Source organism: Silurus meridionalis, chromosome 6 (genome assembly GCF_014805685.1).
Source record: "Silurus meridionalis isolate SWU-2019-XX chromosome 6, ASM1480568v1, whole genome shotgun sequence".
NCBI classification, from domain to species: Eukaryota; Metazoa; Chordata; class Actinopteri; order Siluriformes; family Siluridae; genus Silurus; species Silurus meridionalis.
The window spans coordinates 19,643,916-19,670,311 of record NC_060889.1 but is presented as its reverse complement, the minus strand read 5'-3'; the positions used below and the strand labels follow the sequence as shown (position 1 = coordinate 19,670,311).

The following is a 26,396-nucleotide window of genomic DNA, read 5'->3' as shown; positions in this document are numbered from 1 at the left end:
ACTGTTTTTCCCCTCTCTGTCTAATAACGTTTTGCTGCAGATTTGAGTTGTAAACCAGTATAGAGTACTAGCGCCCTCTTCAGGAAATCTTGGTAAAAACGTTCCTTTAATGTGTTACAGTATTGGGTTATAGTATACCGGTAGCAGATTTTTTTTATCTTGCTCGCGTCTATTTGTTATATATAAAACCCTAAAAAAAGGGAAAAAAATGCTTAGTAACATTTATACACGAAACTAAGAGATAATAAACAACATTCGAGTGTAGTTAGCAAATCTGAGAGTTCGCTTAGCATTGCTGAGAAGGCAGCATGGCAAGGTAAGATGTATGAGTAGTCAGCAGGGGAGCTCTCTGATGAAGCTTGCTTAATTCATTAATTAAATCCTTGTCTCTAAAGAAAATCACCAGAAATGTAAAAGTATTTAGTTATAAACGACTACGTGCAATAAGTGCATTATTTGTAAATACGGATTTTATTTGAACTGTTGCTCCTACCAGTAGAAATACAAAAACAAGCAAGAGCTGTCCATGTTGTTAATCTGAGGTTTTGATGTGATGTGTCTGGTGTGAAATCGGAGTAACACTTATCATAACTTATCATACACACTGACTTCTATGCTTCTATTGAACAATTCATACTTATCTTACACAATACAATCAGCCTAATTATATAATATATGTCAAAGCTGAACCCAGATATTAGGGTTGCACAAGCCAGTGCACTCTTAGTACTGGTCCCAAGCCCATATAAATAGGGAGGGTTGCATTAGGAAGGGCATCCAGCTTAAAACATGTGCCAAATCAAATATGCGGATCACAAATTAGAAATTCATACCTGATCGGTCGAGGCCCGGGTTACCAACGACCACCACAGGTATTGTCAGCCAACAGGGTACCGGTGAAATTCGGCTACTGTTTGCTGAAGGAAGAGAAGGAGAGAAGGAAGACGTCTACAGAGACAGCAGGGAAAGGACAAGTGTAGGAGAGTGGAGGTTTGGGTGGGCACTTTAAATGTTGGTACTACTGGTAAAGGACTGGTAAAGGGAGAGAGATAGCTGATGTGATGGAGAGGAGAAAGGTAGATATGTTATGTGTTCAGGAGACCAGGTGGAAAGGGAGTAAGACCAGGAACATAGGAGGTGGGTTTAAACTGTTCTATCATGGGGTGGATGGAAAGAGTAATGGCATAGGGGTGATTCTGAAGGAAGAGTACAGTAAGTTGAAGGGATGATGATGATGATGATAAATGTCATCAGTGCTTATGCTCTACAAGTGGGCTGTGAGATGGAGAAGGACAAATGATAGAGTGAATTAGATGAAGTGGTAGAAGGTGTACCTAGGAAAGAAAGATTAGTGAGTGGGGCAGACTTTAATGGCATGTTGGTGAAGGGAACAGAGGTGATGAGGAGGTGATGGGTAGGTATGGCCTTAAGGAGAGGAATCTGGAAGGGCAGATGAAAAAGAGGATGGAAATGGCAGTTATGAATGCTTATTTTAATAAGAAGGAGGATCATAGGGTGACATATAAGAGTGGAGGAAGGTGCACACAGGTGGACTATGTTCTATGTTGGAGATGCAACCTGAAAGAGATTGGAGACTGTAAGATGTTGGCAGGGGTCAGTGTAGCTAGACAGCTAGCTACTGACCATCCTGGTCTGTAGGATCGTTTTGGAGGTGAAGAAGAAGAGGAGGAGAGTGAAGACTGAAAGAAGAATAAGATGGTGGAAACTGAAGGAGGAAGACTGTAGTGTGAGATTCATGGAAGGGGTCAGTCAGGGGCTCGGTGGTGGTGAAGAGGTGCAGAATGATTGGGCAACTACTGCAGAAGTGATAAGGGAAACAGTTAGGAAGGTACTTGGTGTGACATCTGGAAATAGAAAGGTAGACAAAGAGATGTGGTGGTGGAATGAGGAAGTGCAGGAGAGCATAAGAAGAAAGGGGTTGGAGAAACAGAATTGGGATCGACAGAGTGATGAGAAAAGTAGGCAGGAGTACAAGGAGATGCGGCAGCAAGTAAAGAGGATGTGGCGAAAGCCAAGATAAAGACATATGAGGCGCTGTATGAGAAGTTGGACACTAAGGAAGGAGGAAAGGATTTATACTGATTGAGTGGAGTGGAAAGTCGGTTGTATCAGATGACATATAATAGAGGCATGGAGATGTTTAGGAGAGATAGCAGTGGAGTTTTTAACAAGATTGTTTAACAAGATTTTGGAAGGTGAGAGGATGCCTGAGGAATGGAGAAGGAGTGTGCTGGTACCAATTGTTAAGAATAAGGGAGATGTGCAGACCTGCAGTAACTACAGGGGAATAAAGTTGATCAGTCACACCATGAAGTTTTGGGAAAGAGTAGTGGAAGCCAGGCTGAGAGAAGAGGTGACCATCTGTGAGCAACAGTATGGTTTCATGCCGAGGAAGAGCCACAGACGCATTATTTTGCTTTGAGAATGTTGATGAAGAAGTATAAAGAAGGTCAGAAGGAGTTGCATTGTGTGTTCATGGATTTAGAGAAAGAGTACAACAGGGTGCCGAGAGAGTTGTGGTATTGTATGAGGAAGTCAAGTATATCAAAGTATGTCTAAGTATGTGAGGGTGGTGCAGGACATGTATGAGGACAGTGTTACAGCAGTGAAGTGTGCAGTAGGAACGACAGACTGGTTCAAGGGGGAGGTTGGACTGCATCAATGATCGAATCTGAGCACTTTCCTGTTTGCAGTGGACAGGTTGATGGACGAGATCAGACAGGAGTCTCCGTGGACTATGATGTTTGCGGTTTGAGGTGAGAGTAGGGAGCAGGTTGAGAAGATCCTGGAAAGATGGAGGTACGCACTGGAGAGAAGGGGAATGAGAGTAAGTAGGAGTAAGACAGAGTACATGTGTGTGAATGAGAGAGAGGAGAGTGGAGTAGTGCATTTGCAGAGGTGCAGAAGGTGGAGGAGTTCAGGTACCTGGGGTCAACAGTACACAGTAATGCAGAGTGTGTTAGAGAAATGAAGAAAAGAGTGCAGGCAGGGTGGAGTGGGTGGACAAAAGTGGCAGGAGTGATTTGTGATAGAAGGGTATCTGCGAGAGTGAAAAGGAAAAGTTTATAGGACTGTGGTGAGACCTGGGATGTTGTATGGTTTAGAGACAGTGGCATTGAGTAAAAGACAGGAGGTGGAGCTGGAGGTAGCAGAGTTGAAGATGTTGAGGTTTTCCTTTAGGAGTGATGAGGATGGACAGGATTAGAAATGAGTTTATTAGAGGGACAGAGCATGTAGGACGTTTTGGAGACAAGGTGAGGGAGGCGAGATTTAGATGGTTTGGACATGTGCAGAGGAGGGACATGGGGTATATCAGTAGGAGAATGCTGAGGATGGAGCTACCAGGAAGGAGGAAAAGAGGAAGACCAAGGAGGAGGTTTATGGATGTGGTAAAGGAAGACATGCAGGTAGTTGGTGTGACAGAGGCAGATGTAGAGGACAAGTGGTGTGGAGACAGATAATCCGCTGTGGTGACCCCTAATGGGAGAAGCCGAAAGAAGAAGTAGAAAAAGAAGAAGAAGAAGAAGAAGAAGTATAGTGTAGATTATTTTTGGCCATTTTGTGTTTTTCCTCTGCAGTACCACATTTGGCCACAAAGGAGCGATTTATAATGATCTATTTAACCAGAAACCATATTTTCTTTTTCTCAGTTTAAAATGCTGACTTTAATACGTCTAATATTCGTTTTACATAAATTTACATTTAGTTTATTTATCTGTTTAGAAAATAGTTTAATATCTGTTGTAGTTAAGATTGTGTCTCTCTGATTGGTCAGTTTCTGAGCTCATTTGCATTTCCTATTCCTCCTCTTTCAGTCCAGACTTTTAAAGAGTTTTTTCTTCTTAATGTTTTTGTATTTGCTTCAATGTAAAATGTTGTGTAGTTTATGACATGGTAGTTTATGGTACATGGTTATTGTACATGGAAGGTAACGGTGTAGTTTATGTAGTTTATTAAATCTCCTGTAAATAAGTCAGTGTCTGCAGTCCTCCTGAGTTGTGTAGTGAAGTAAGTCTCTCTTCGTGTTTTTTCTCTAAAGGTATCGCTTCTCGGCCTTTTGGCTAAGATCAAGTGTAGTATCTGTTCTTATCAGTTTAATATCTGATACGTCCCCTATCCGGGGACCATATATTAAATTGATTTTTGGAACAGGGAGATGGAATAGGGGCTTGCTCCGTCCACTCCACGCATCGACCCGGTATTGCAGTACATCCGGGAACGGTGCACCCCATAATAAAGTGAAAGAAAGATTATAACATTCTTTATCACCTCTACTTTTTATAATTTTATATAAGCGAAGTTGTGCATACGAGATGATTGTAGTTAAATGTGTTCAGTGTACAGTGAATAATTCTAGTAGAAGTTATAGTTAAGGATGTAGGATCAGTGTGTGCTCATTTACTACCGGCTTTATTTCTTTAAATTATTATTTTAACACGATTTAAATCTCAACTTTCAGCGATTATAACAACCACAACAATATTGTGTACAGTTAAACTTAATTTGGCACTAAATACTTAAAAAACGACGTCTCGGAAACATATAATTACACGGGTAATAAATCATAACTAATAAATGAATATCAGTCAGACTCATTACCGGCCGAGCAGTTGATATATAGTGAGAAATTTTAAAGTATTTGTCTGATTTATTTGTGGTGATTTGTGGTCTGGAGTCAGACTAAAAAAGGAACTAATTTACTTCCGGGATCGCTCTTAGCTCTTATTACGTATTCAGAGCATTGCATCATGGGAAATTTCATTCTGCTCACAACATATTTAAAAAAAATGCTAAATAATTGACGTCGTTCAGAAACACGGTATTCGTTATGAGTGTTTAGATTGTACGGTTTTCCATGTGCATGTGTGTGTAATAAATGAGAAATGTCACTCACCATGATGGTAAAGTGTGTGTGTGATGGTGACGGCGCTCCACAGTCCGTTTCCAACTCATACTTACCTGGCAGGGGAGATACCATGATCAAGAAGGTGGTTCACCCAGGGCGAGGCTCAACCATTGCACTCCGGTTGTGCTGACCCCTGCGAATTCCCCAAATGTGGGAATCTCGACTGCATAATTTATGGTAGTGGGGGACTGCGTTCGCGCTCTCCCCTGATTTCACTGGTGAAAAAATAGATGCAAATGATTTTATTACTATGTGAAACTGTCGACGTTTTTGTTTCTGTTAAAATAATTAATTATAAACTCACTTTAAAACAGTGACTTTTTCCTTTTTTGTTACACAGCGTTTCTTTCGTTCAAATTTATTTTCTCTTCACCAAAGCTGGTGTTATGGACTTGAGATACCCAAATATAACAATTCACTGTAGACCATTCCGCCTTCTGATTGGCTGAGATTCAACACTCACTGTAGCAGTCACATTGTAGACTGAATGTAGAATAATTAACAAATAGTAGTTTAATTATGTGCTCTAATTTAGACATTTTATTGACTTCTAGAACCAAGAGAAAAAAAATCAATAGTGGGACCAAACTAAGTTAATTAATTTTTTTTTAAAGTTACGTAGTCATGCCCTGATTAATGTTTATTTTGGTAGTATAAAGTAGGTAGACCTGGCTTTTCTTTTTCCTACATTTACATTTATGGTATATGACAGACACCCTTATCCAAAGTGTCTTAAAAATGCTTAAAGTCTTCATCAGGAAATCTATTTTAATGATGGTTCATTTGGACACAAAACTAAAAATACATCAGTGTAAAACTGTTGGGAGAGAAAACTGTTAGATAATTATTATTATTATTTTTTTTAGAAGTGCTAAATTAATACCCATTGGAGGACTTGCATTTGCATTTAGACATTGTATGAAGACTGCTAGAGACTCAGCTGGATATCAAGTGGAAGTTTGTTCTACCACCTAGATGCCAGAAGAGCCAGTGTTTTGAGTAGTGAAGAAAAGATATGAAGTTTGCGTAGTTTGAACTTCCAACCTTTTCCAGCTTTTGGTCGTAAAAGTTACTGTACAATGTCAGATCATTGTCAAGATGTGATCTCTTCCACTTTCTTTCTGATGCACGTAATTCTACTAGACTGCAGTGTAACAATTCCAATAGCCAAGTAGCATGGCATGATGTCTTCCTGGATTAAGAGCATAGCAGGCAAAGAGAGAGTAAGTGATGAGGAAAATGAGGAGAGGAAGGTATCTGTGACTAAAAAAGTGTCAGGGTCAGAGAGGGCTAAAATGCCTTTGTCAGCTCCAGAGGAAGAAGACACAGTGAGATGGTTTTATTGAGTAGAGTGATTGGAGACGTGTTGCAGGGTCGCATGGATATCAGTAAGTGTAGTTAGCAAATAGGAGAGTTCACTTAGTATTGCTGAGGAGTGGGCATGTTAAGGTGAGATGTATTGGTAGTCAGCAGGGGAGCTCTCTGATAAAGCTTATGTCATTATTAATTAACTGTTATACTTATCTTACATAGTACAGTCACCCTAATTATATTGAATATGTCAGGTGAATAAAACCTAAACTGATGGGTGTTGAAGTATCAACTAAAGATTATAAAGCGATTTTATTAATCTAGGTGAACAGAAATGCTCGACTTTTTTTTTTTATGATGAACTGCAAAACCTGCCTAAATACATTTATATTTATATGTTGAAATGACACACTGACAGGCTCTCAGGACCAGCAAGGTCTTCTCTGCTGTCATGAACACTCTCAGAATCACTGACTTAATACGTTTTTTCCCATGAAAATGTAGTAAACTATTCCCGATAGTCTATTCTCTTCCTGTCATAGCATTCTCTGCATGCACTAGCATGCACTGTTTCCTGTAGTGTCTGGAATAGAAACTCTGACATAAATAATCATATTTCAGCCATCACATCATGTTCAACAGTTCAAAAGAGTTTTCATGAACCATTTATACTTTGCATTTTCTCTCTTGCAGAATTTGCACAAAAACTATTTGTTGTACCAAGTTATTTTCGCTGCATAGCATTTTCAGGATTTTGTTGTTTGGCAGTAAAGTGCCCATCTATGAGATTATCTGTTGAAGGAGCAGCTGGTTTTTTTACAGGTGTTTATATAACTTTATTAAGGCCTTATATTTACAAGAATGTTTAGTATATGCTGTTTTAAATATATAATCTGAATAGTGTGATTACGAATTCCTCATTAGTGGCTCTGATTCTGTTTGTTCTTGTCAGTACTATTCCTCTTCTTCTTCTTCTTCTTCTTCTGCCGGCTGCTCCCATTAGGGGTTGCCACAGTGGATCATTCGTTTCCACACTACTCTGTCCTCTACATCTGCCTCTTTTAAACCAACTACCTGCATGTCTTCCCTCATTGCATCCACAAACCTTCTGGTTGGTCTTCCTCTTTTCCTCCTTCCTGGCGGTTCCATCCTAAGCATTCTTCTACCGATATACCCCATGTCTCTCCTCTGCACATGTCCAAACCATCTCAATCACACCTCTAATAATAGCAGTCCCTCTAATAAGTTCATTTCTAATTCTGTCTATCCGCTTCACTCCCAATTAAAACCTCGACATCTTCAGCTCTGCTACCTCCAGCTCCACCTCCTGTCTTTTACTCAATGCCACTGTCTCTAAACCATAAAACATCTCAGGTCTCACCACAGTCTTATAATCTTTCTCTTTTCACTCTCGCAGATACTCTTCTATCACAAATCACTCCTGCCACTCTTCTCCACCCACTCTCTACTCTCACCACAAATCACAATATCATCTGCAAACATTATAGTCCACAGCGACTCCTGTTTGACCTCGTCCATAAACCTGTCCATCACCACAAACAAAACTGACTTCCTCATACAATACCACAACTCCTCTCTCGGCACTCTGTCATACATTTCTCTAAATCCACAAACACACAATGCAACTCCTTCTGACCTTCTCTATACTTCTTTATTAACATTCTCAAAGCAAATAAGGCATCTGTGGTGCTCTTCCTTGGCATGAAACCATACTGTTGCTCACTGATGGTCACCTCTTCTCTCAGCCTGGCTTCCACTACTCTTTCCCATAACTTCATGGTGTGACTGATTAACTTTATTCCCCTGTAGTTACTGCAGGTCTGCACATCTCTCTTATGCTTAAAGATCAGTACCAGCACACTTCTTCTCCATTCCTCAGGCATCCTCTCACCTTCCAGAATCTGGTTAAACAATCTTGTTAAAACTCCACTGCCATCTCTCCTAAACATCTCCATGCTTCTACTGGTATGTCATCTGATACAACTGACTTTCCACTCTTCATCCTCTTAATCGCTGCTTTCACTTCATCCTTACTAATCCTATCTACTTCCTGCTTCACCATCTCCACGTCATCCAACCTTCTCGCTCTCATTTCCTCATTCATCAGCTGCTCACGCAACACATCCGTCCCAGCTCGGTTCCTCTGCCTGGCCAATCGGTACAAATCATTTTCTCCTTCCTTATCGTCCACCTTCTCATACATGTCCAACTTCTCAAACACTAGTTATTACTATTCACGTCTATAATTCATCATTGTCCAAAAAGTAATGTATAACATAATTAGAGTAAATAATGCTATCATAAACATAATGAAACTATAGCAGTTCATCCTAGCAGGAAGGATTTAAGACCTACATAATGCTATTGGGCCTGTTTAAGTAGATAAACCACAAAGCTGCTCTACGCCAAACTTTACCAAGTCTGAAATGACACCCTGTAAAAATAAAGAAGACCTGGAGCAAAATCCGATCTATATAACCCAGTTTGTTCAATTTTGTATGTGTTGTTAAGACATTGCACAGGTGCTCTCTTGTCTACATTGTCCTTTTTTCTATTCATTTTCTCTGGTCACGTTAAAACCTCAAACTTAAAGATACGTGATGCAAGACTGTGTACGGCTGAATACAAGTTTTATTAGTTTTGATACATGTCTAGATGGTCTCTGTGTCTTAATATTGAACATTTAACGAAAACGATTAAAGTAAGATATTTTAATCTTGTAGATCAGGGGTCCTCAACCACTAAACTGGTACCAGATCATGGATCATTTGGTACTGGGCCATACAAAAGAATGAAAGAAAACTTTTACATTTTTAGTTTATTTCTATTTTATTGATTACATTTTCAAGATGACCAATTTCCATATTATAAAAACTATTGGTGAGCTACATTTCATTATATATATATAATTGAAAAAATAGTTAAATCATATAACATATATAATAGTAATATAATATTAAAATTGTCTTGTGTGAAACTTGGACGTGATGCAAAACAGGTTGGGGGACCACTTGTTTATATTATTGTTAGCACGGGCACATTTGTTTTAATGCAATGCCACATTTGGCCACAGAGGGGCGACTCATTATAATCTCTTAAACCCGAAAACATATTTTAATATGCGTATAAAATGCTGACGTTAATAAGTCTAATATATGTTTTACACTCCTGTTTAATTTAAAACCTGTTTAATTTAGTTTATATTCAGTTTAATATTCAGTTAAGATTGTGTCTCTCTGATTGGTCAGTTTCTGAGCTCATTTGCATTTCCTATTCCTCCTCTTTCAGTCCAGACTTTTAAAGAGTTTTTTCTTCTTAATGTTTTTGTATTTGCTTCAATGTAAAATGTTGTGTAGTTTATCACATGGTAGTTGATGGTACATGGTTATTGTACATGGAAGGTAACGGTGTAGTTTATGTAGTTTATTAAATCTCCTGTAAATAAGTCAGTGTCTGCAGTCCTCCTGAGTTGTGTAGTGAAGGAAGTCTCTCTTCGTGTTTTTTCTCTAAAGGTATCGCTTCTCGGCCTTTTGGCTAAGATCAAGTGTAGTATCTGTTCTTATCAGTTTAATATCTGATACGTCCCCTACCCGGGGACCATATATTAAATTGATTTTGGAACAGGGAGATGGAATAGGGCTTGCTCCGTCCACTCCACGCATCGACCCGGTATTGCAGTACATCCGGGAACGGTGCACCCCATAATAAAGTGAAAGAAAGATTTCTGATGGGATTTTAGCAGAAACTGAGTGTTTGTGTAATTAAACAGTGTGAGTGTTAATGATCTGTGATCAGATCCGTCTTCATTCTTTATTCTGTGATCGTGTATGAAGTGATTATGGGTGTCAAAACTAATTTTCACAGAAGATCACATCAGGATAATTATTACAATAATGCCATAATGGTTCCCCCTTAAAGGAGCATTTTACATAAACACACAGCCTTGTAAGGGGAAACTTCCAAATAATGAAGGCTCACTTTGACATACTTTTAGCTCCATGTTTGGTGTCAAAATACCGAAGTAGATTGTACACTTTCACAACCTCCACTGCCTCATAACACAAAAGACATACCGGTTTTTCTCCTTGAAGCACAAACATATATTCACCTTCCCATCTTTCTTGAAACAGCCTTCTATCTGCATACATTTTTCTCTTCCTGGACATTTTGGTAACATTGTTTGTATTTCTTAATTCGGAAAATGGCACTGATGTGGAAACACTGCAATCTAGTGGTGGGATGCCGTCACTTCACGGGTAACATGATCGACATGCATTATGGGAAATGTAGTTTATGGTCAATGCACGCTTTTGATTAATTTATTATAAGATGATCACCTTTTCAGCTCTCGCGGGCCTTGAGTTTGACACATATACACTCCATCATGACTGAAGTGAATGACGCTCTTATTTTTATTTTTATTTTTTAAATAAAGAAAAAATAGAAAATACACACTTACACACTTATACACACTATGTAAAATACACTTATAGAAAATAAATGACGTCGTGTTTTTAAATGTGTTTTTGCAGAATGAAATTTCCCATGATGCAGTGCTCTGAATGCTCTGTCACTCACCATGATGGTAAAGTGTGTGTGTGATGGTGACGGCGCTCCACAGGCCGTTTCCAACTCATACTTACCTGGCAGGGGAGATACCATGATCAAGAAGGTGGTTCACCCAGGGTGAGGCTCAACCATTGCACTCCGGTTGTGCTGACCCCTGCGAATTCCCCAAATGTGGGAATCTCGACTGCATAATTTATGGTAGTGGGGGACTGCGTTCGCGCTCTCCCCTGATTTCACTGGTGAATAAATAGATATGAATGTTTGATTTGGAGGAAGTTTTAATGGAGCGTGATGTAATGCATTTATTCAGTGATCTGTATTGAGATCCATCAATCTCCTCTTGGTTTTTTTTTTTTTTTTTTTTTTTTTTTACTGAATTCTTATTTTTCTCTTTTTTGTTTAATGTCTGACCCAGGTTACACACATGCACTTTATGTGGTGAAGACACTTACTAGTTCTTACTCCTGTGTTTTCTGTTCTCTGTAATTGTTGTATGTAGTACCAGGTTTCAGGAGGAACGTTGTATAATTTCACTGTTTACTGCATCAGCTATATATAGTTGAAATGGCAACAAAAGCTTCTTGACATGACATGAGAGAACAAAAGCCTTAAAAATAATGTACATTTGTATATAAGTGGAGGATTCAGTTCTGAGTGAAGTAGGCATTGTTTTATGAAAAATCAACACAAAAGACAGTCAAGAGAGACTCATCAACCTGCAGTCATTTAACATTCCATCCACTTTGTTATGGTCTCTGTCAATCTCCTCAAAAGATCTTAATTTCTTCAAATGTCCACCAGCCAAACTGACACATCACAGTGCTAACACCCTATATTATATATATATATATATATATATATATATATATATATATATATATATATATATAACTATATTCATGAATTTTGTATCGTATACATGAATTTTTACCAGAGATAGAAAAACTGCTGATATGTGGCCACTTATATTTCCTTGATTTCCTTAACAGAGGCTGCTCTGTCTTTCAGGAAAAAGTCTTGCATAACATGCGAGTGAAATTTAATTCCAAGGGACTGCACAGTCTGTGCAGGAGTCAAATGGTTCTTCTTGTAATTGGCTTTCTATGCACATAGTAAATCAGGAGCTCTGCTTCTTATCTGCTATCTGCTAAGACTTGTTGGAAATTGCCATTCGTTTATCTGAACTTATTGACTAGTTTTAATTAGCCAGGCAAATTCAGTTTGTTTAATCCACGTCTGATTAACTCAAATGCAAGTAGGCATTAAAACCTGTCAAATTGGGCTTGATGTGTTCTGTAAGATGGAATAAATACAACTCTCTAAAGCTGCAATAAAATGCCTAAATGTTATTGTACACTTTGAAATAGTCCAATATTTATCTTTATATACTTTATTTATATTTTATACATGGATTATCTGACTACTGTTACATACATATCTTTTTATATAGTATATAGTGTATATTTGACTAATAGTTGAGTACATTGTTAATATCTGTTGAGTGTTTATATTATGATAGCTCTGCCACCCCCTTGTGGTTCGCATTTTTTTTTTCCCATTCATAAATAATTTCTTATGCATTTATGTCTCTAATTTCACTCACAATATGTCTTTACCTTGTTGGCTTAACAAAGCTGTTCAGAAAACCTTCAGGATCTAAATCTCCTGCTCCTCTACATGTTTCTCTGTAAACATATACATATATACTAGTGATCTCCAGACTCAGACACGTGACACGAACGTATCGTATACGTAACGTGCGCGAGGCGCCTTTCGCGGTGTCAGTCCAGATGTGCGCGCGCGCGCACTGTACCGGCACCTGCGCGTTCACGAAGGCGACACAAAAAACACGTGTTTTTTTCTTTTGTCCTCAGTTATAATGAGTATAAAAAAAAGAGACTGCAGTGTCGTCGGCTGTGTGCTCTTCTATTAAGATAAAGCTAAGAGCGTAACCAGGTGAGTATTGAGGCAGTCCGTCTATTCGGGGTAAATATGAGAAGCTTTGATCAGCTGGAGGTCACGTGCTGTTTAATACCTGTACCTTTACCTTACTCTATATCTAGCTGCCTGTTTATTGTAACATGCTCAAGGAAAGCTTTCTTTCTCGTTTTATTTCGTTTTGTCTATACAATGAGACACCATGATGAAAACCTCGACAATAGTGTGCAATAAGAAGTCAGAATGTGCCGCTTCAGAAAAGTGCACAAAGCCGGTGCGGTTTACGGACAGAGCGGCTAAAGAGCGTTTACATTCTGGGTTTCAAAATAAGAGCAGCCGTGTTGCAGAGACGACCAGGACATGTGTTGTATTGCTTCTTGTTTTAACAGCTATTGACGTGTTTTGCATGCTCTTACTAGTCTTAATTATTCAGTGTCAGTCTGAATACGGATTGAATGAAACACAAAACATTAACAGACAAACATGTCATTACTTTGCCCAAGTCGCACGCGGGGATGAGGTGTGATCATGACCCTGGTGACCTCTACAGAACTTTGTTTTTAACCTTTTCAAATCCTAGACGTCTTTCAAATAGTGACCTATAATAGTTGAGTTACTTGTTATTTTACTTGTTAAAAAAAAAAAAATAAAAAAATTGCAGACAGAGCTTTGTGTACATGGCTGGAAATGGGAATAGGCTCAATAAGGAAAAAATATTCAAATCATATTTAATTTTATTTATTAGCTTTGCCTTTAGGATGTTGCTGATGAAACAGGAAAACTTATCAAGCTCCAGATAGTTAATTTTTCAATTGAGACTGTTTTATACTGTTCCTTTACAAGAGATTGTGATGTAGATCACAATCATTAGACTTTCATTTCCGTTTATCTCTCTTACTTCCTTACTTACACTCGTACTTCCTTGATATTTGTGCCATTTTTAAGGCTTTTTTCAGGTGGTTGTTTATGTGAGTATAAAATTCCCATTACACAATAATTTTACTGTCTTAAAACTCAGAAATAATAGTCCTGTAGAAACAATGTGAAACATGTGGTACAATTTGGTGCTTTTCTTGCTTTTAGACACTGATACTTACTCATTTGCACATCAAAAAACGTTTACCCTTCCTGGTTAATCAAAGCTACTAATGCCAGGATTTGGCAGATTACATGAAGTAACACATCACCCTGATGGCAAGTGATCTGATCAAAAAACATGATCAACTTGTGCTTGTTAATATTATGAACAGCATCTATGCTGTATGTTTAACATCCTTAGATTGAACAATGCTCAAATAAACAATAAAATTATAGCAGTTTATCAAGGCAGGAAAGAAATAAGATCTACAAGCCCGATTCCAAAAACGTTGGGACACTGTACAAATTGTAAATAAAAAAGGAATGCAATAATTTACAAATCTCATAAACTGAAAGTAAGATATATTGAAATGTCATGCCAAATATTGGCTCATTTTAGATTTCATGAGAGCTACACATTCCAAAAAAGTTGGGACAGGTAGCAATAAGAGGCTGCAAAAGTTAAATGTACATATAAGGAACAGCTGGAGGACCAATTCGCAACGTATTAAGTCAATTTTCAACATGACTGGGTATAAAAAGAGCCTCTCAGAATGGCAGTGTCTCTCAGAAGTCAAGATGGGCAGAGGATCACCAATTCCCCCAATGCTGCGGCAAAAAAATAGTGGCGCAATATCAGAAAGGAGTTTCTCAAAGAAAAAATGCAAAGAGATTGAAGTTATCATCATCTACAGAGCATAATATTATCCAAAGGTTCAGAGAATCTGGAAGAATCTCTGTGTGTAAGGGTCAAGGCCGGAAAATCATGCTGGATGCCGGTGATCTTCGGGCCCTTAGACGGCACTGCATCACATACAGGAATGCTACTGTAATGGAAATTACAACATGGGCTCAGGAATACTTCCAGAAAACATTGTTGGTGAACACAATCCACTGTGCCATTCGCCGTTGCCAGCTAAAACTCTATAGGTCAAAAAAGAAGCCGTATCTAAACATGATCCAGAAGCCCAGGCGTTTTCTCTGGGCCAGGCTTATTTAAAATGGACTGTGGCAAAGTGGAAAACTGTTCTGTGGTCAGACGAATTCTGTGATCTGTTCTGTGGTCAGTGCTCAGTTCAGAAGCCTGCATCTCTGATGGTATGGGGTTGCATGAGTGCGTGTGGCATGGGCAGATTACACATCTTGAAAGGCACCATCAATGCTGAAAGGTATATTCAAGATCTAGAACAACATATGCTCCCATCCAGACGTCGACCTTGCATTTTCCAACATGACAATGCCAGACTGCATCAATTACAACATCATGGCTGCGTAGAAGAAGGATCCAGGTACTGAAATGTCCAGCCTGCAGTCCAGATCTTTCACCCATAGAAAACATTTGGCGCATCATAAAGAGGAAGATGCGACAAAGAAATCCTAAGACAGTTGAGCAACTAGAAGACTGTATTAGACAAGAATGGGACAACATTCCTATTCCTAAACTTGAGCAACTTGTCTCCTCAGTCCCCAGACATTTGCAGACTGTTATAAAAAGAAGAGTGGATGATACACAGTGATAAACATGGCCTTGTCCCAACTTTTTTGAGATGTGCTGATGCCATGAAATTTAAAATCAACTTATTTTTTTCTTTAAAATGATACATTTTCTCAGTTTAAACATTTGATATGTCATCTATGTTGTATTCTGAATAAAATATTGAAATTGTTATCTTCCACATCATTGCATTATATTTTTATTCACAATTAGTTCACTGTCCCACCTTTTTTAAAATCGGGTTTGTACTTAAAGTCTGCTACTCAGACTGTTTAAGTAGATAAACCTTGAGGAAATTATTATTACTATTACTAATTTTTATTTTTTGTACACATTTTTGCACTAATTACAAATCTGCTCTACACCAAAAATCAACAACTCTTTAATTATTGCAAGATGATAAAGTGGGTTAAATGCTGTATGTGTTGTTGAGACATTGCACAGGTTCTCTCTTGTCTACAGGTTTAGACACTGCACTTTGTTTTAATTTTTATTTCGATTCATGTTAAAACTGCAAACTCGAACATGATGTGAACCTCTGTGCCACTGAATACAAGTTTTATTAACGATGATGCATGTTTACATTCTCTCTGTGGTTTAACATAAAAAAAAAATGTATCTAAAACATTTAAGAAATGTGAATAGTGTAGATTATTGTTGGCCATTTTGTGTTTTTCCTCTGCAGTACCACATTTGGCCACAAAGGAGCGATTTATAATGATCTATTTAACCAGAAACCATATTTTCTTTTTCTCTATTTAAAATGCTGACTTTAATACGTCTAATATTCGTTTTACATCATTTACATTTAGTTTATTTATCTGTTTAGAAAATAGTTTAATATCTGTTGTAGTTAAGATTGTGTCTCTCTGATTGGTCAGTTTCTGAGCTCATTTGCATTTCCTATTCCTCCTCTTTCAGTCCAGACTTTTAAAGAGTTTTTTCTTCTTAATGTTTTTGTATTTGCTTCAATGTAAAATGTTGTGTAGTTTATCACATGGTAGTTGATGGTACATGGTTATTGTACATGGAAGGTAACGGTGTAGTTTATGTAGTTTATTAAATCTCCTGTAAATAAGTCAGTGTCTGCAGTCCTCCTGAGTTGTGTAGTGAAGGAAGTCTCTCTTCGTGTTTTTTCTCTAAAGGTATCGCTTCTCGGCCTTTTGGCTAAGATCAAGTGTAGTATCTGTTCTTATCAGTTTAATATCTGATACGTTCCCTACCCGGGGACCATATATTAAATTGATTTTTGGAACAGGGAGATGGAATAGGGGCTTGCTCCGTCCACTCCACGCATCGACCCGGTATTGCAGTACATCCGGGAACGGTGCACCCCATAATAAAGTGAAAGAAAGATTTCTGATGGGATTTTAGCAGAAACTGAGTGTTTGTGTAATTAAACAGTGTGAGTGTTAATGATCTGTGATCAGATCCGTCTTCATTCTTTATTCTGTGATCGTGTATGAAGTGACACTACATCATGACTAAAATGAATGACGGTCTACTTTTTATTTATTTTTTAAATAAAGAAAAACATAGTGTGTGTGTTGAGTGTGTATTTACTATGTAAAATATACTTATCGAAAACAAATGACGCGTTTTTATTAATTTATTTTAATTTTTTTTTTTTTTTTTTTAAGATGTGAGCAGAATGAAATTTCCCATGATGCAGTGCTCTGAATGCTCTGTCATTCACCATGATGGTAAAGTGTGTGTGTGATGGTGACGGCGCTCCACAGTCCGTTTCCAACTCATACTTACCTGGCAGGGGAGATACCATGATCAAGAAGGTGGTTCACCCAGGGCGAGGCTCAACCATTGCACTCCGGTTGTGCTGACCCCTGCGAATTCCCCAAATGTGGGAATCTCGACTGCATAATTTATGGTAGTGGGGGACTGCGTTCGCGCTCTCCCCTGATTTCACTGGTGAAAAAATAGATATAAGTTTATCGTTTGAGCAAAATCTTAAATAGACTTTTCATTGAGTTTTTCCAAATTCAAATAGTTTTGTCCTGTTTATTTATGACCTGAGAGTATAAAAGCCTTACAAAGAATGTTAATTTCTTTATTAGTGGAGAATTCATTTCTGAGCAAAGTAGGTTTTGTTTTATGAAAAATCAACACAAAAGAACTCAACTTTATATATATATATATATATATATATATATATATAAAACTATATTCATGAATTTTGTATCTTATACATGAATTTTTACCAGAGATAGAAAAACTGCTGATATGTGGCCACTTATATTTCCTTGATTTCCTTAACAGAGGCTGCTCTGTCTTTCAGGAAAAAGTCTTGCATAACATGCGAGTGAAATTTAATTCCAAGGGACTGCACAGTCTGTGCAGGAGTCAAATGGTTCTTCTTGTAATTGGCTTTCTATGCACATAGTAAATCAGGAGCTCTGCTTCTTATCTGCTATCTGCTAAGACTTGTTGGAAATTGCCATTTATTTATCTGAACTTATTGACTAGTTTCAATTAGCCAGGCAAATTCAGTTTGTTTAATCCACATCTGATTAACTCAAATGCAAGTAGGCATTAAAACCTGTCAAATTGGGCTTGATGTGTTCTGTAAGACGGAATAAATACAACTCTCTAAGGCTGCAATAAAATGCCTAAATGTTATTGTACACTTTGAAATAGTCCAATATTTATCTTTATATACTTTATTTATATTTTATACATGGATTATCTGTCTGTTACATACATATCTTTTTATATAGTATATAGTGTATATTTGACTAATAGTTGAGTACATTGTTAATATCTGTTGAGTGTTTATATTATGATAGAAATTTTTTATTATAGTTTAAGCCTTCGGTTTAGAATATTATCATCTGATTTCCAGTCAGGACATTTTGTATGGATTTGAAATGGCTTCTTGGTCAGTCATTGTCATGGACATTCCTTCAACACTGCTTCACATCCTCATGAATCATTATGAGAAATGTTATGAGTTTTAACTTGGCCCTTAAGTTGAATGTGCACTTTAAAATGATGTACTTATCACCCTGGATAAGGGTACTTCTAGTTGAAAAGCCATATGTTTTGCAGACAGAGCTTTGTGTACATGGCTGGAAATGGGAATAGGCTCAATAAGGAAAAGATATTCAAATCATATTCAATTTTATTTATTAGCTTTGCCTTTAGGATGTTGCTGATCAAACAGGAAAACTTATGTAGCTCCAGATAGTAAATTTTTTTATTTGAGATTGTTTTATACTGTTCCTTTACAAGAGATGGTGATGTAGATACACTTTTATTACCGTTTGACTGCTCACTCTTACTTCCTTGACATTTGTGCCATTTTCAAGGCTTTTTTTTAGGCGGTTGCTTATGTGAGAGTATAAAATTCCCATTACACAAACATGTGATTGTCTTAAAACTCAGAAATAATAGTCCTATAGAAACAGTATTTGTAAAATTGGCATGTTTCCTCCAAAACTTGTCCCACATGTGGTACAATTTGGTGGTTTTCTTGCTTTTAGACACAGATACTTTTGCACAAAAAAACAAAATTCACCCATCCTGGTTAATCAAAACGACTGCTGCCAGGATTTGACAGATTACATGAAGTAACACATCACCCTGATGGCAAGTGATCTGATCAGAAAACATGATCAACTTGTGCTTGTTAATATTATAAACAGCATCTATGCTAATTCTTCTCCACTGCTTCTCTTTCTTTACCCACCCTGAGGCATTCTGGGGTTGCACCAGCTTCAGTTGTGTCCCATCGCATGAAGATTATGGACTTTCATATTATAGACCTTAAAACATCACAAACCATCTAGAGATGTACCATCACCCTTTGGATCGCACTTCATGTAGAGTTTTGACATTGGATTTCTTTCAACGTTTAAAGGCTCTGGCATGGAGGAATTGGTGTTGGTATTTTGATGATGTTAATCTATTTTATGAGTTGCTCAGGAGCTCCTGGTTCCAGAATGTCAACTGACTGTATAAGACTATAGAAAGGGCATTACTCATAATCACACACTTCAGTGCTCATGATAGTTCTCTTTCTCTCCAGTGTTTTGTATTGTTTTAAAAATTTATAATCACAGTCTTGATATTACCCTAATCAGGATGGGTTCCATCTAAAGGACTTTTCCTCACCACAGTCGCCCCAGTCTTGCTCATCAGGGATAAATTCACATACTTCACTTATAGGCAAAAATTTTGTTCTGTAATTCTTACGTTCTGTAAAACTTATTTGAGACGATGTCCGTTGTGAAAAGCGCTTTAGAAATAAACTTGTAAAAAAAAAAAAAAAGTGATAATAGCATATTTGCCACTACTTGTAGCCACTTGAGAGTGACAGTGATAAACTCGTGAAAATCTGATGCTTTAACACAACTACAGATTAGTCTTGACTACATCTCCAGCAATACATGTAACATACATTAAATTTAAATGCCATGTTTGCTGCAATTGAGCTTTTTGGCATAGATTATAAACGCTATAGTCTACTGCTATCATTATCATAACTCTTCCTTTTGGTATAAGAACGTGTCTCAGTAGTGTCTGACCAAAGGCCAAAACCAACTGATTATTTAAAGAGGTTATAAGTCAGGGTTAGTGGAACAAAGGTGATGTGAAGACTTTTGGTTAATTTTTCAAGAAGATCTTTTCATGTTCACAAAGAACACATTGAAGCACAAACAAAGCAGGTTTCGTGATGTATGCTTTGTGCATTGACTCTAGATTGGAGCTATATACCTATAATTTATAGCATTTCCCAGGCCTTACTAGAAAGAAATATTCACAGCTTGGCTTTTGCAGCTGGTGTTTGTATTTTCAGGATATTCTGGTATGAAGTGTCTCTTCTTAATCTACATGCTAACCCAAGGTTTATGACTATGACTGTACAATTACTTTTTTACAACATATATAACATATAGGGCAAACCTCTAAAATATATATGTAGCTATTTTACTATGGAAATAAGTTTCTCTGTTTGTTCTCTCTGTTTCCTATCATTATTCCAGATTAGCGATGGCTATGCAGCAGGAGAAAAAACACCAGCATGTGGAAGCTCCAGATGGAGGTTGGGGCTGGGTGGTGGTGGTTTCACTCTTCATTTCTTCAGCCCTGGTTTTTGGGCTCCTCCGCAGTCTGGGGTTTTCTTTGTGGAGTTTGTGAGGTACTTTGGGGAGAGTGCTCAGGCTGTTTCCTGGATAACCTCCATTGGAGTAGCTGTACAGCAGTTATTGAGTAAGTGAAACCACGAGTGCAAACATGCATCATGCTGATAAGAATGGATTTATTTGTAAATAATTAATTTGAGCTTCACACAGGAAATATGGTCTTCATCAATAAACTCTAGATCATAAATTTATATATGTAATCCTTGACCTGAAATATTCAATTCAAACCATATAATTTGAAATGGATGCACATTTGTGGAATGGAATATAATAGGGATGTCAATCTATTAAAATATTTAATCACAACTTAATCGCCCATTTTAATCTGTTCTAAATGTACTGTAAATTAATATTTCTCAAGTTTTTATTACTCTAATCAACATGGGCATAGACAACTATGGATACTTAATGCAAATGTACGTGTATTATTAGTGAAACCAAACTCAACTTAGAGCATGCAAACTAGACATGGTTCAAAGGTCATAGATGTTATTCAAAGAACATGTTCATTTCTATTAGACACATAAAAAAACAAACAAACATAGAAATACCAGGGTCCCATTACTTCTCTTTCATTGCACTGAGCAATTTACTTACACAAGTCTGTTTACATTTTCAGATGACAGGATAGCTCGGAAAAATTATTCTTGTAAATTTTATAAATTATGGTGTTTTGAATTCGGTAAATCATCAGGACACCAAACCGAACTTTTGCTATGTTTCCACACAGGCAGTTTTGATTGCCTGATGTGTGCTTCATGGCGGATTTTGTTGCTTGAATTTTTTAATTGGTGCATCAGTAAACCAAATGTCAATTGAAAATATCAGTGTAATGAAAGGACATCATGAATAATTGTGTGTTGCGTTAAAGGTTTTAATTTTGACTCTTTTATATTTAATAAAAAATAAAAATAAAAACAGAATTGCTTGCTGCATTAATTGCTTGTTAATGCGTTAAAACAGCCCTAGAATATACTGTTGATATTATTATTAATTTTTTTATATTTACAGCATCTAGCAGACTGTCCAGATCAGCTTAGGAAAATGCTTTAGAGTGTATATCAAAAACACATTCTCATTTCTTCAGTAGGTCAGGGACTGAAAATACCATTAAAAAAGTTTGTGTGAAAACCACTCATTTTATATTATTCGCATTGACTACTGAAACTGAAACATTAAGAACACGCTAACACTGAAAGAAATAAAATTAATTATATAATATGACAAAAGACATGCTGCCATATAAATTGAGGCTGCACATAGTCATAATTTGTAACCAAATCATTGCTGATGGCGGTTTTAGGATTTTCACTTCTGCCTTCATTTGTTCATTCAAAAAACTTCTGTTAATGCTTTCCTGTCTTTACCTTATATTGTTAAATTTAAGTAAAAAAAAATTCCTCTTATGGTTTGCCCTTGATGTTATTCGGTGCTTTTAGCAGTTTGTGCACTTGAACATTTATCAAGATTTGTGTGGGCAAAATAAAAGTGAATGCATGTTGCATTGTGTAGGTGTTCAGAATATAAGCAAAAGTTTGACAAAAAAAATCAGTTTTTATAAACCAATGTCTGGCAGAAGTCTGGAAGAATTTCTTTCATTTTAATCTTATTTTTTATTTTTTTAACTTGAACAAACATTGTACTAAATGTTGTTTGCACACATTTGCATAATGCGTATTTGATGTATATAGGTGTGTTTATTCTAATTGTTTTGTGTCATTTAGCATAATTTATGTTGTATTATATAGCACTTTGTAACACCAAGGATGCTGTATTGTATCTACTCTATATGTATGAAATTACTTTAATAAGGTGTGGGAGGTGGCTCAGTGGCTGGACTTCTGATTGGAAGGTTAATCCCGAACTTGTCAGTTATATAAATTAGATAGCTGTAAGTCGCTCTTGTTACTGCCAAATGTCGTATATGTAAACATAAAAAGCCACTTTGCATTTGACAAAAAATGTTGGTTTGTCAGAGTGAATAAAACCTGTATAGCTGTTATATCTATATACACAGTGTAGCCAGTGGTCTTTGCTTTCATAAGCTTAATAATTCGTGTATTTGTAGGTCCATTGGGCACGGCTGCTTGTAGTGCCTATGGGTCTCGTCGTGTTGTTATGATTGGGGGCTTTCTTTCTGCATTGGGATTTATTCTAGCTTCTCAGGCTACAACTCTCACACACCTCTACCTGACGATGGGACTCATTTCAGGTGACCACTAATTTGCATACTGTTCAGTTGTTATATGTATTGTTTTGCACAGGTAAGAATCTACCTCATTTTCTTTTCTCCCTCTCTTTAGGGTCAGGCTGGGCTCTAGTTTTTACCCCAACAATAGCTTCTGTGATGCAGTATTTTAGCAAGCGGCGATCTCTTGCTATGGGCCTTGGCTTCACTGGTGTGGGTTTATCATCTTTCGCATTTTCTCCACTTTTCCAATTCCTGGTACAGTTGTATGGATGGCGTGGGGCGCTTCTGATTCTCGGTGGTCTCAGCCTTAATATTATAGTCAGCGGTGCCCTTATTCGACCACTCGGACCTACTAAAGTTATAGAAAGGGTACTTATTTTAAATCCTGTTTGGACAATTTCTTATTTTCAGTACTAAAATTATGGCCAAGTGATTTTTGATGAAAGTGATTATTTTGGAAAACTGGGCATGATTATTGCCATGTCTAATTGTATATTACATGCATAGTAATGTAGATTAAAATGTAAAAAATCTATATATACGATAAAACACACCTCTATCATTAGATAATCTATATCAGCAGAATGAAAATGGCTACTTTTGATGCATACTATATGAATATGATGCATACAATGGCATTCTAGTGTTGCCGATCTTCAATAATATTAAATCTATAATTCTCTCTCTCTCTCTCTCTCTCTCTCTCTCTCTCTCTCTCTCTCTCTCTCTCTCTCTCTCTCTCATCTTTCCCCAGACTAAAGCCAAAAGCCTTTCTGACAGATACAGGTCCTTCTTTTCCCACACTTGTGAATATTTTGAGCTATCACTGCTCCTGCACCGAGGCTTTCTCACCTACAGTTTGGCCGTCACATTCATCAATGCTGGGTACTTCATTCCATATGTCCATCTTGTGGCCCACAGCCGCCTTGTGGGCTTCAACGAATTCCAAGCTGCATTTGTCATTTCCAGCACGGGTGTGACAGACATTGTGGGGCGTGTGGTGTCTGGCTGGGCCTCCGATTTGCGGCATATGCGCTCGCTCCACCTACTGACCATATGGTCGGCTTTAGTGGGTCTGTTTCTCCTGCTGCTGCCCCTGTGCTCAACACAAGGGAACTATGTGGGTCTGCAGCTGGTCAGCATGGCATATGGCTTTTGTGCCGGTGCTTTGACACCACTGGTATTTTCTGTGGTGCCAGAGATAGTGGGAAAGGAACGCATGGTTGGTGCACTTGGACTCCTGCAGCTTATTGAGAGCTTTGGAGGACTGCTTGGAGCCCCACTTTCCGGTAAGCAACCATTTCTTTAAGCCTTGAAATGGTCACTGTATTAGATAGTTGCTGAAGAATTTTTGCAATGCTTTTATAGGTTATATTTGTCATTATTAGCAATAGAATTTGTTTATTTACTGTTCTGTAGGGATAATAAACTAAAGGTCTTCTGGAAGGCTTTTAAAATGGCACATGAACTAAAATGTTCATGAATCTTTTCTATTTAATAATATTTGAAACACAGTTTAAAACAATTTTTTTTAAAGATAGTTCTATTGTTAGGAAGTGAGAAAATATATTCAAATCATTGAGAATTGTCTACATATGATTACACAGTAATGATTTAGAATTTATTGCAATTTAACTAATCAACTATGTAAATTACACATTAATTAACACACCAACCTAGCTATATGGAACCACTGTAACATCTTACAGAACTGTGGATGAATGCATTTACAGGACTGTTGTAGTTATTTCTCACTGTGTCTCTCTGCTCCCCTCTCAGGCTGGTTAAGAGACCTCTCTGGTTCTTACATATTGTCCTTCGTCGTAGCTGGTGGATTTCTCATCATGGGTTCCATAATAATAACAACTCTTCCCCATTTCTGCTCTTGTACCAACCCCCCACCTCTTTCACCAAAAGACACCAAAAATGAGTTCACTGAGGATGAGGGACTTAAACAAGTGTTATCCTTGGACTCCACAGAGAATATACACAACACTGACAGGATTTCTGAGACACTCCTATCTCAAAACCACATAACATTGGAAGAAATACCTCTCAGTGCAAAAAGGACAGATGATGGCGCTGATTGCTGATTGGCTGGTGGAGCAGTATGGGCTTGTTGCTGGAATCATATTGATGCTGATGCTGATTTTATGGTGCTTATTCTTTTTGTGAAAAAAATCCCATAGAGGAACAATGTTTACAGAGAAACTGTAGCAAGTTAAAATATATATCTGAGAAAGAACCATCATTATTGTCTTGTGCCAGTTTTTCGGGTCAGACATATTTGCCTTTTTTAGTATCTTTATATGTTAACTGTTATTGTTTTAAAAACATCCTTGTAAGCTAATACGCAACAGTACTATAGGCATTTAAAACCCAAATAAAATATAGGAAATAACTAGGAAATATGGGAATGCACAACGATCACAGAAACCACATTATAACAGGACAGATCATTTATTTTGCTTACAAAAATGGAGTGCTTATTGGACTTATTGCTGAATTCATTGAACTGATTGGTCCAGTAATAGCATGAGTCTATAATACACAGAGCAGTGTTTTGTATCATTAAATAGAATATGGCATTGTGCTAACGTTAGGAATAGTTCTGCATTTATTTCACAGTATACTCTGCCTTACAAATAGCAAAAACCTGCTACACCAAGTGACCAGCATGGAGTCCTATGTTTGTGTTGCAATTGTGATCACTGAGTTATTTGATGCACTTCATCTGCTGAAGTGTCCTACTCTTTAATTCAACCAGGGGAATTTCTTTTTACAAAATTTAAACCGTCAGTATGTATTTGAAGAAGAACCTGAAGCATTGCAGTTTTCAGTTGTTTCATATTAAAGTATACTGGACCAGCATCAAGATGACATATATTTTCAGCAGAAGACTAATATTTTTTACACAAAACAAGTGTTTAATTCATTCAGAATGTTGTATCCAGTACCGGAATACTAGCTGAGTATTGTAATACATATTTGCAATATTTTTGTACACTGAAACCTTACGCATGTGAGTTTTTTTTCACTGTCAACTTTAAAAAGAAATGCTGCGTTTTTGGTCAGAATTGTAGGCATGCCCACATGCTGTGAAGATGACCTTTACTCTGACATTAGCAAAGGAACATTCAGGGTACTAGTGCTGCATTATGAGTAACTTATTTTATTATGCTTTAAAATGCCAAGTATAATAACATGCTTTTATAACTTATATTATGATGATTAATTATTTTAGGGTTTTTTTTTTTTTTTTTTTTTTTACTTCGAAGTATTTCAGTCATTTGTCTAGATTGTGACCTAAATTTGTGTGCCTAAGGTGTGTGTTAAAGTGTATTGGATTGTGGTTCTTAGCTTTTTGATATCCTCCACTTGGCCTGGTTGGAAAGCACTTTTAATTACATAAACTGTATAGTTATAGGTTTAAATGCAAATTAGGTTTCACATTTAACAGTATCTGGTCATCTTAAAGCAAAGCTAAGAGTCTTACTCAGTTTTACCAAGGAGACATTCCAAGGAGACATCAGTGAGTGAAAGTCAGTTACCCATTGAACATTATTTCAGCTTCTCTGAGGTCACCATAACACATCTGTTGAGATTAAACATTACGTGTTGAATGAACCAGCTAAACTAAATATTGTTCAGCAGTTACTAAGAAAACTCCTTGCTATTCTATCTGTCTTACTATTTAATATAGTCTAT

The 26,396-nt window shown here is 37.2% G+C and overlaps 1 protein-coding gene, 1 long non-coding RNA gene and 6 other non-coding genes across 8 annotated transcripts; all 8 read left to right on the top strand.

The window, feature by feature from the left end:
* Positions 1 to 179: 179 nt before the first annotated feature.
* slc16a13 (solute carrier family 16 member 13) lies at positions 180 to 24,939 on the top strand. Its single transcript, XM_046850710.1, is given in 7 exon segments — positions 180 to 316; positions 20,339 to 20,463; positions 20,466 to 20,564; positions 22,566 to 22,709; positions 22,801 to 23,057; positions 23,443 to 23,977; positions 24,468 to 24,939. Coding segments are annotated over 7 exon segments (1,482 nt in total). The 5' UTR covers positions 180 to 308; the 3' UTR covers positions 24,782 to 24,939.
* Positions 3,613 to 5,138, top strand: LOC124386756. Its single transcript, XR_006926009.1, has 2 exons — positions 3,613 to 4,029; positions 4,061 to 5,138. It is a non-coding gene; the product is annotated as an uncharacterized LOC124386756 (long non-coding RNA).
* On the top strand, positions 4,063 to 4,253 carry LOC124388191. The gene has a single exon (XR_006926372.1). It is a non-coding gene; the product is annotated as a U2 spliceosomal RNA (small nuclear RNA).
* On the top strand, positions 4,973 to 5,136 carry LOC124388185. Its single transcript, XR_006926367.1, has one exon. It is a non-coding gene; the product is annotated as a U1 spliceosomal RNA (small nuclear RNA).
* Positions 9,774 to 9,962, top strand: LOC124388196. The gene has a single exon (XR_006926376.1). It is a non-coding gene; the product is annotated as a U2 spliceosomal RNA (small nuclear RNA).
* Positions 10,895 to 11,058, top strand: LOC124388183. The gene has a single exon (XR_006926365.1). It is a non-coding gene; the product is annotated as a U1 spliceosomal RNA (small nuclear RNA).
* On the top strand, positions 16,486 to 16,676 carry LOC124388195. The gene has a single exon (XR_006926375.1). It is a non-coding gene; the product is annotated as a U2 spliceosomal RNA (small nuclear RNA).
* Positions 17,092 to 17,255, top strand: LOC124388184. The gene has a single exon (XR_006926366.1). It is a non-coding gene; the product is annotated as a U1 spliceosomal RNA (small nuclear RNA).
* Positions 24,940 to 26,396: the final 1,457 nt, after the last annotated feature.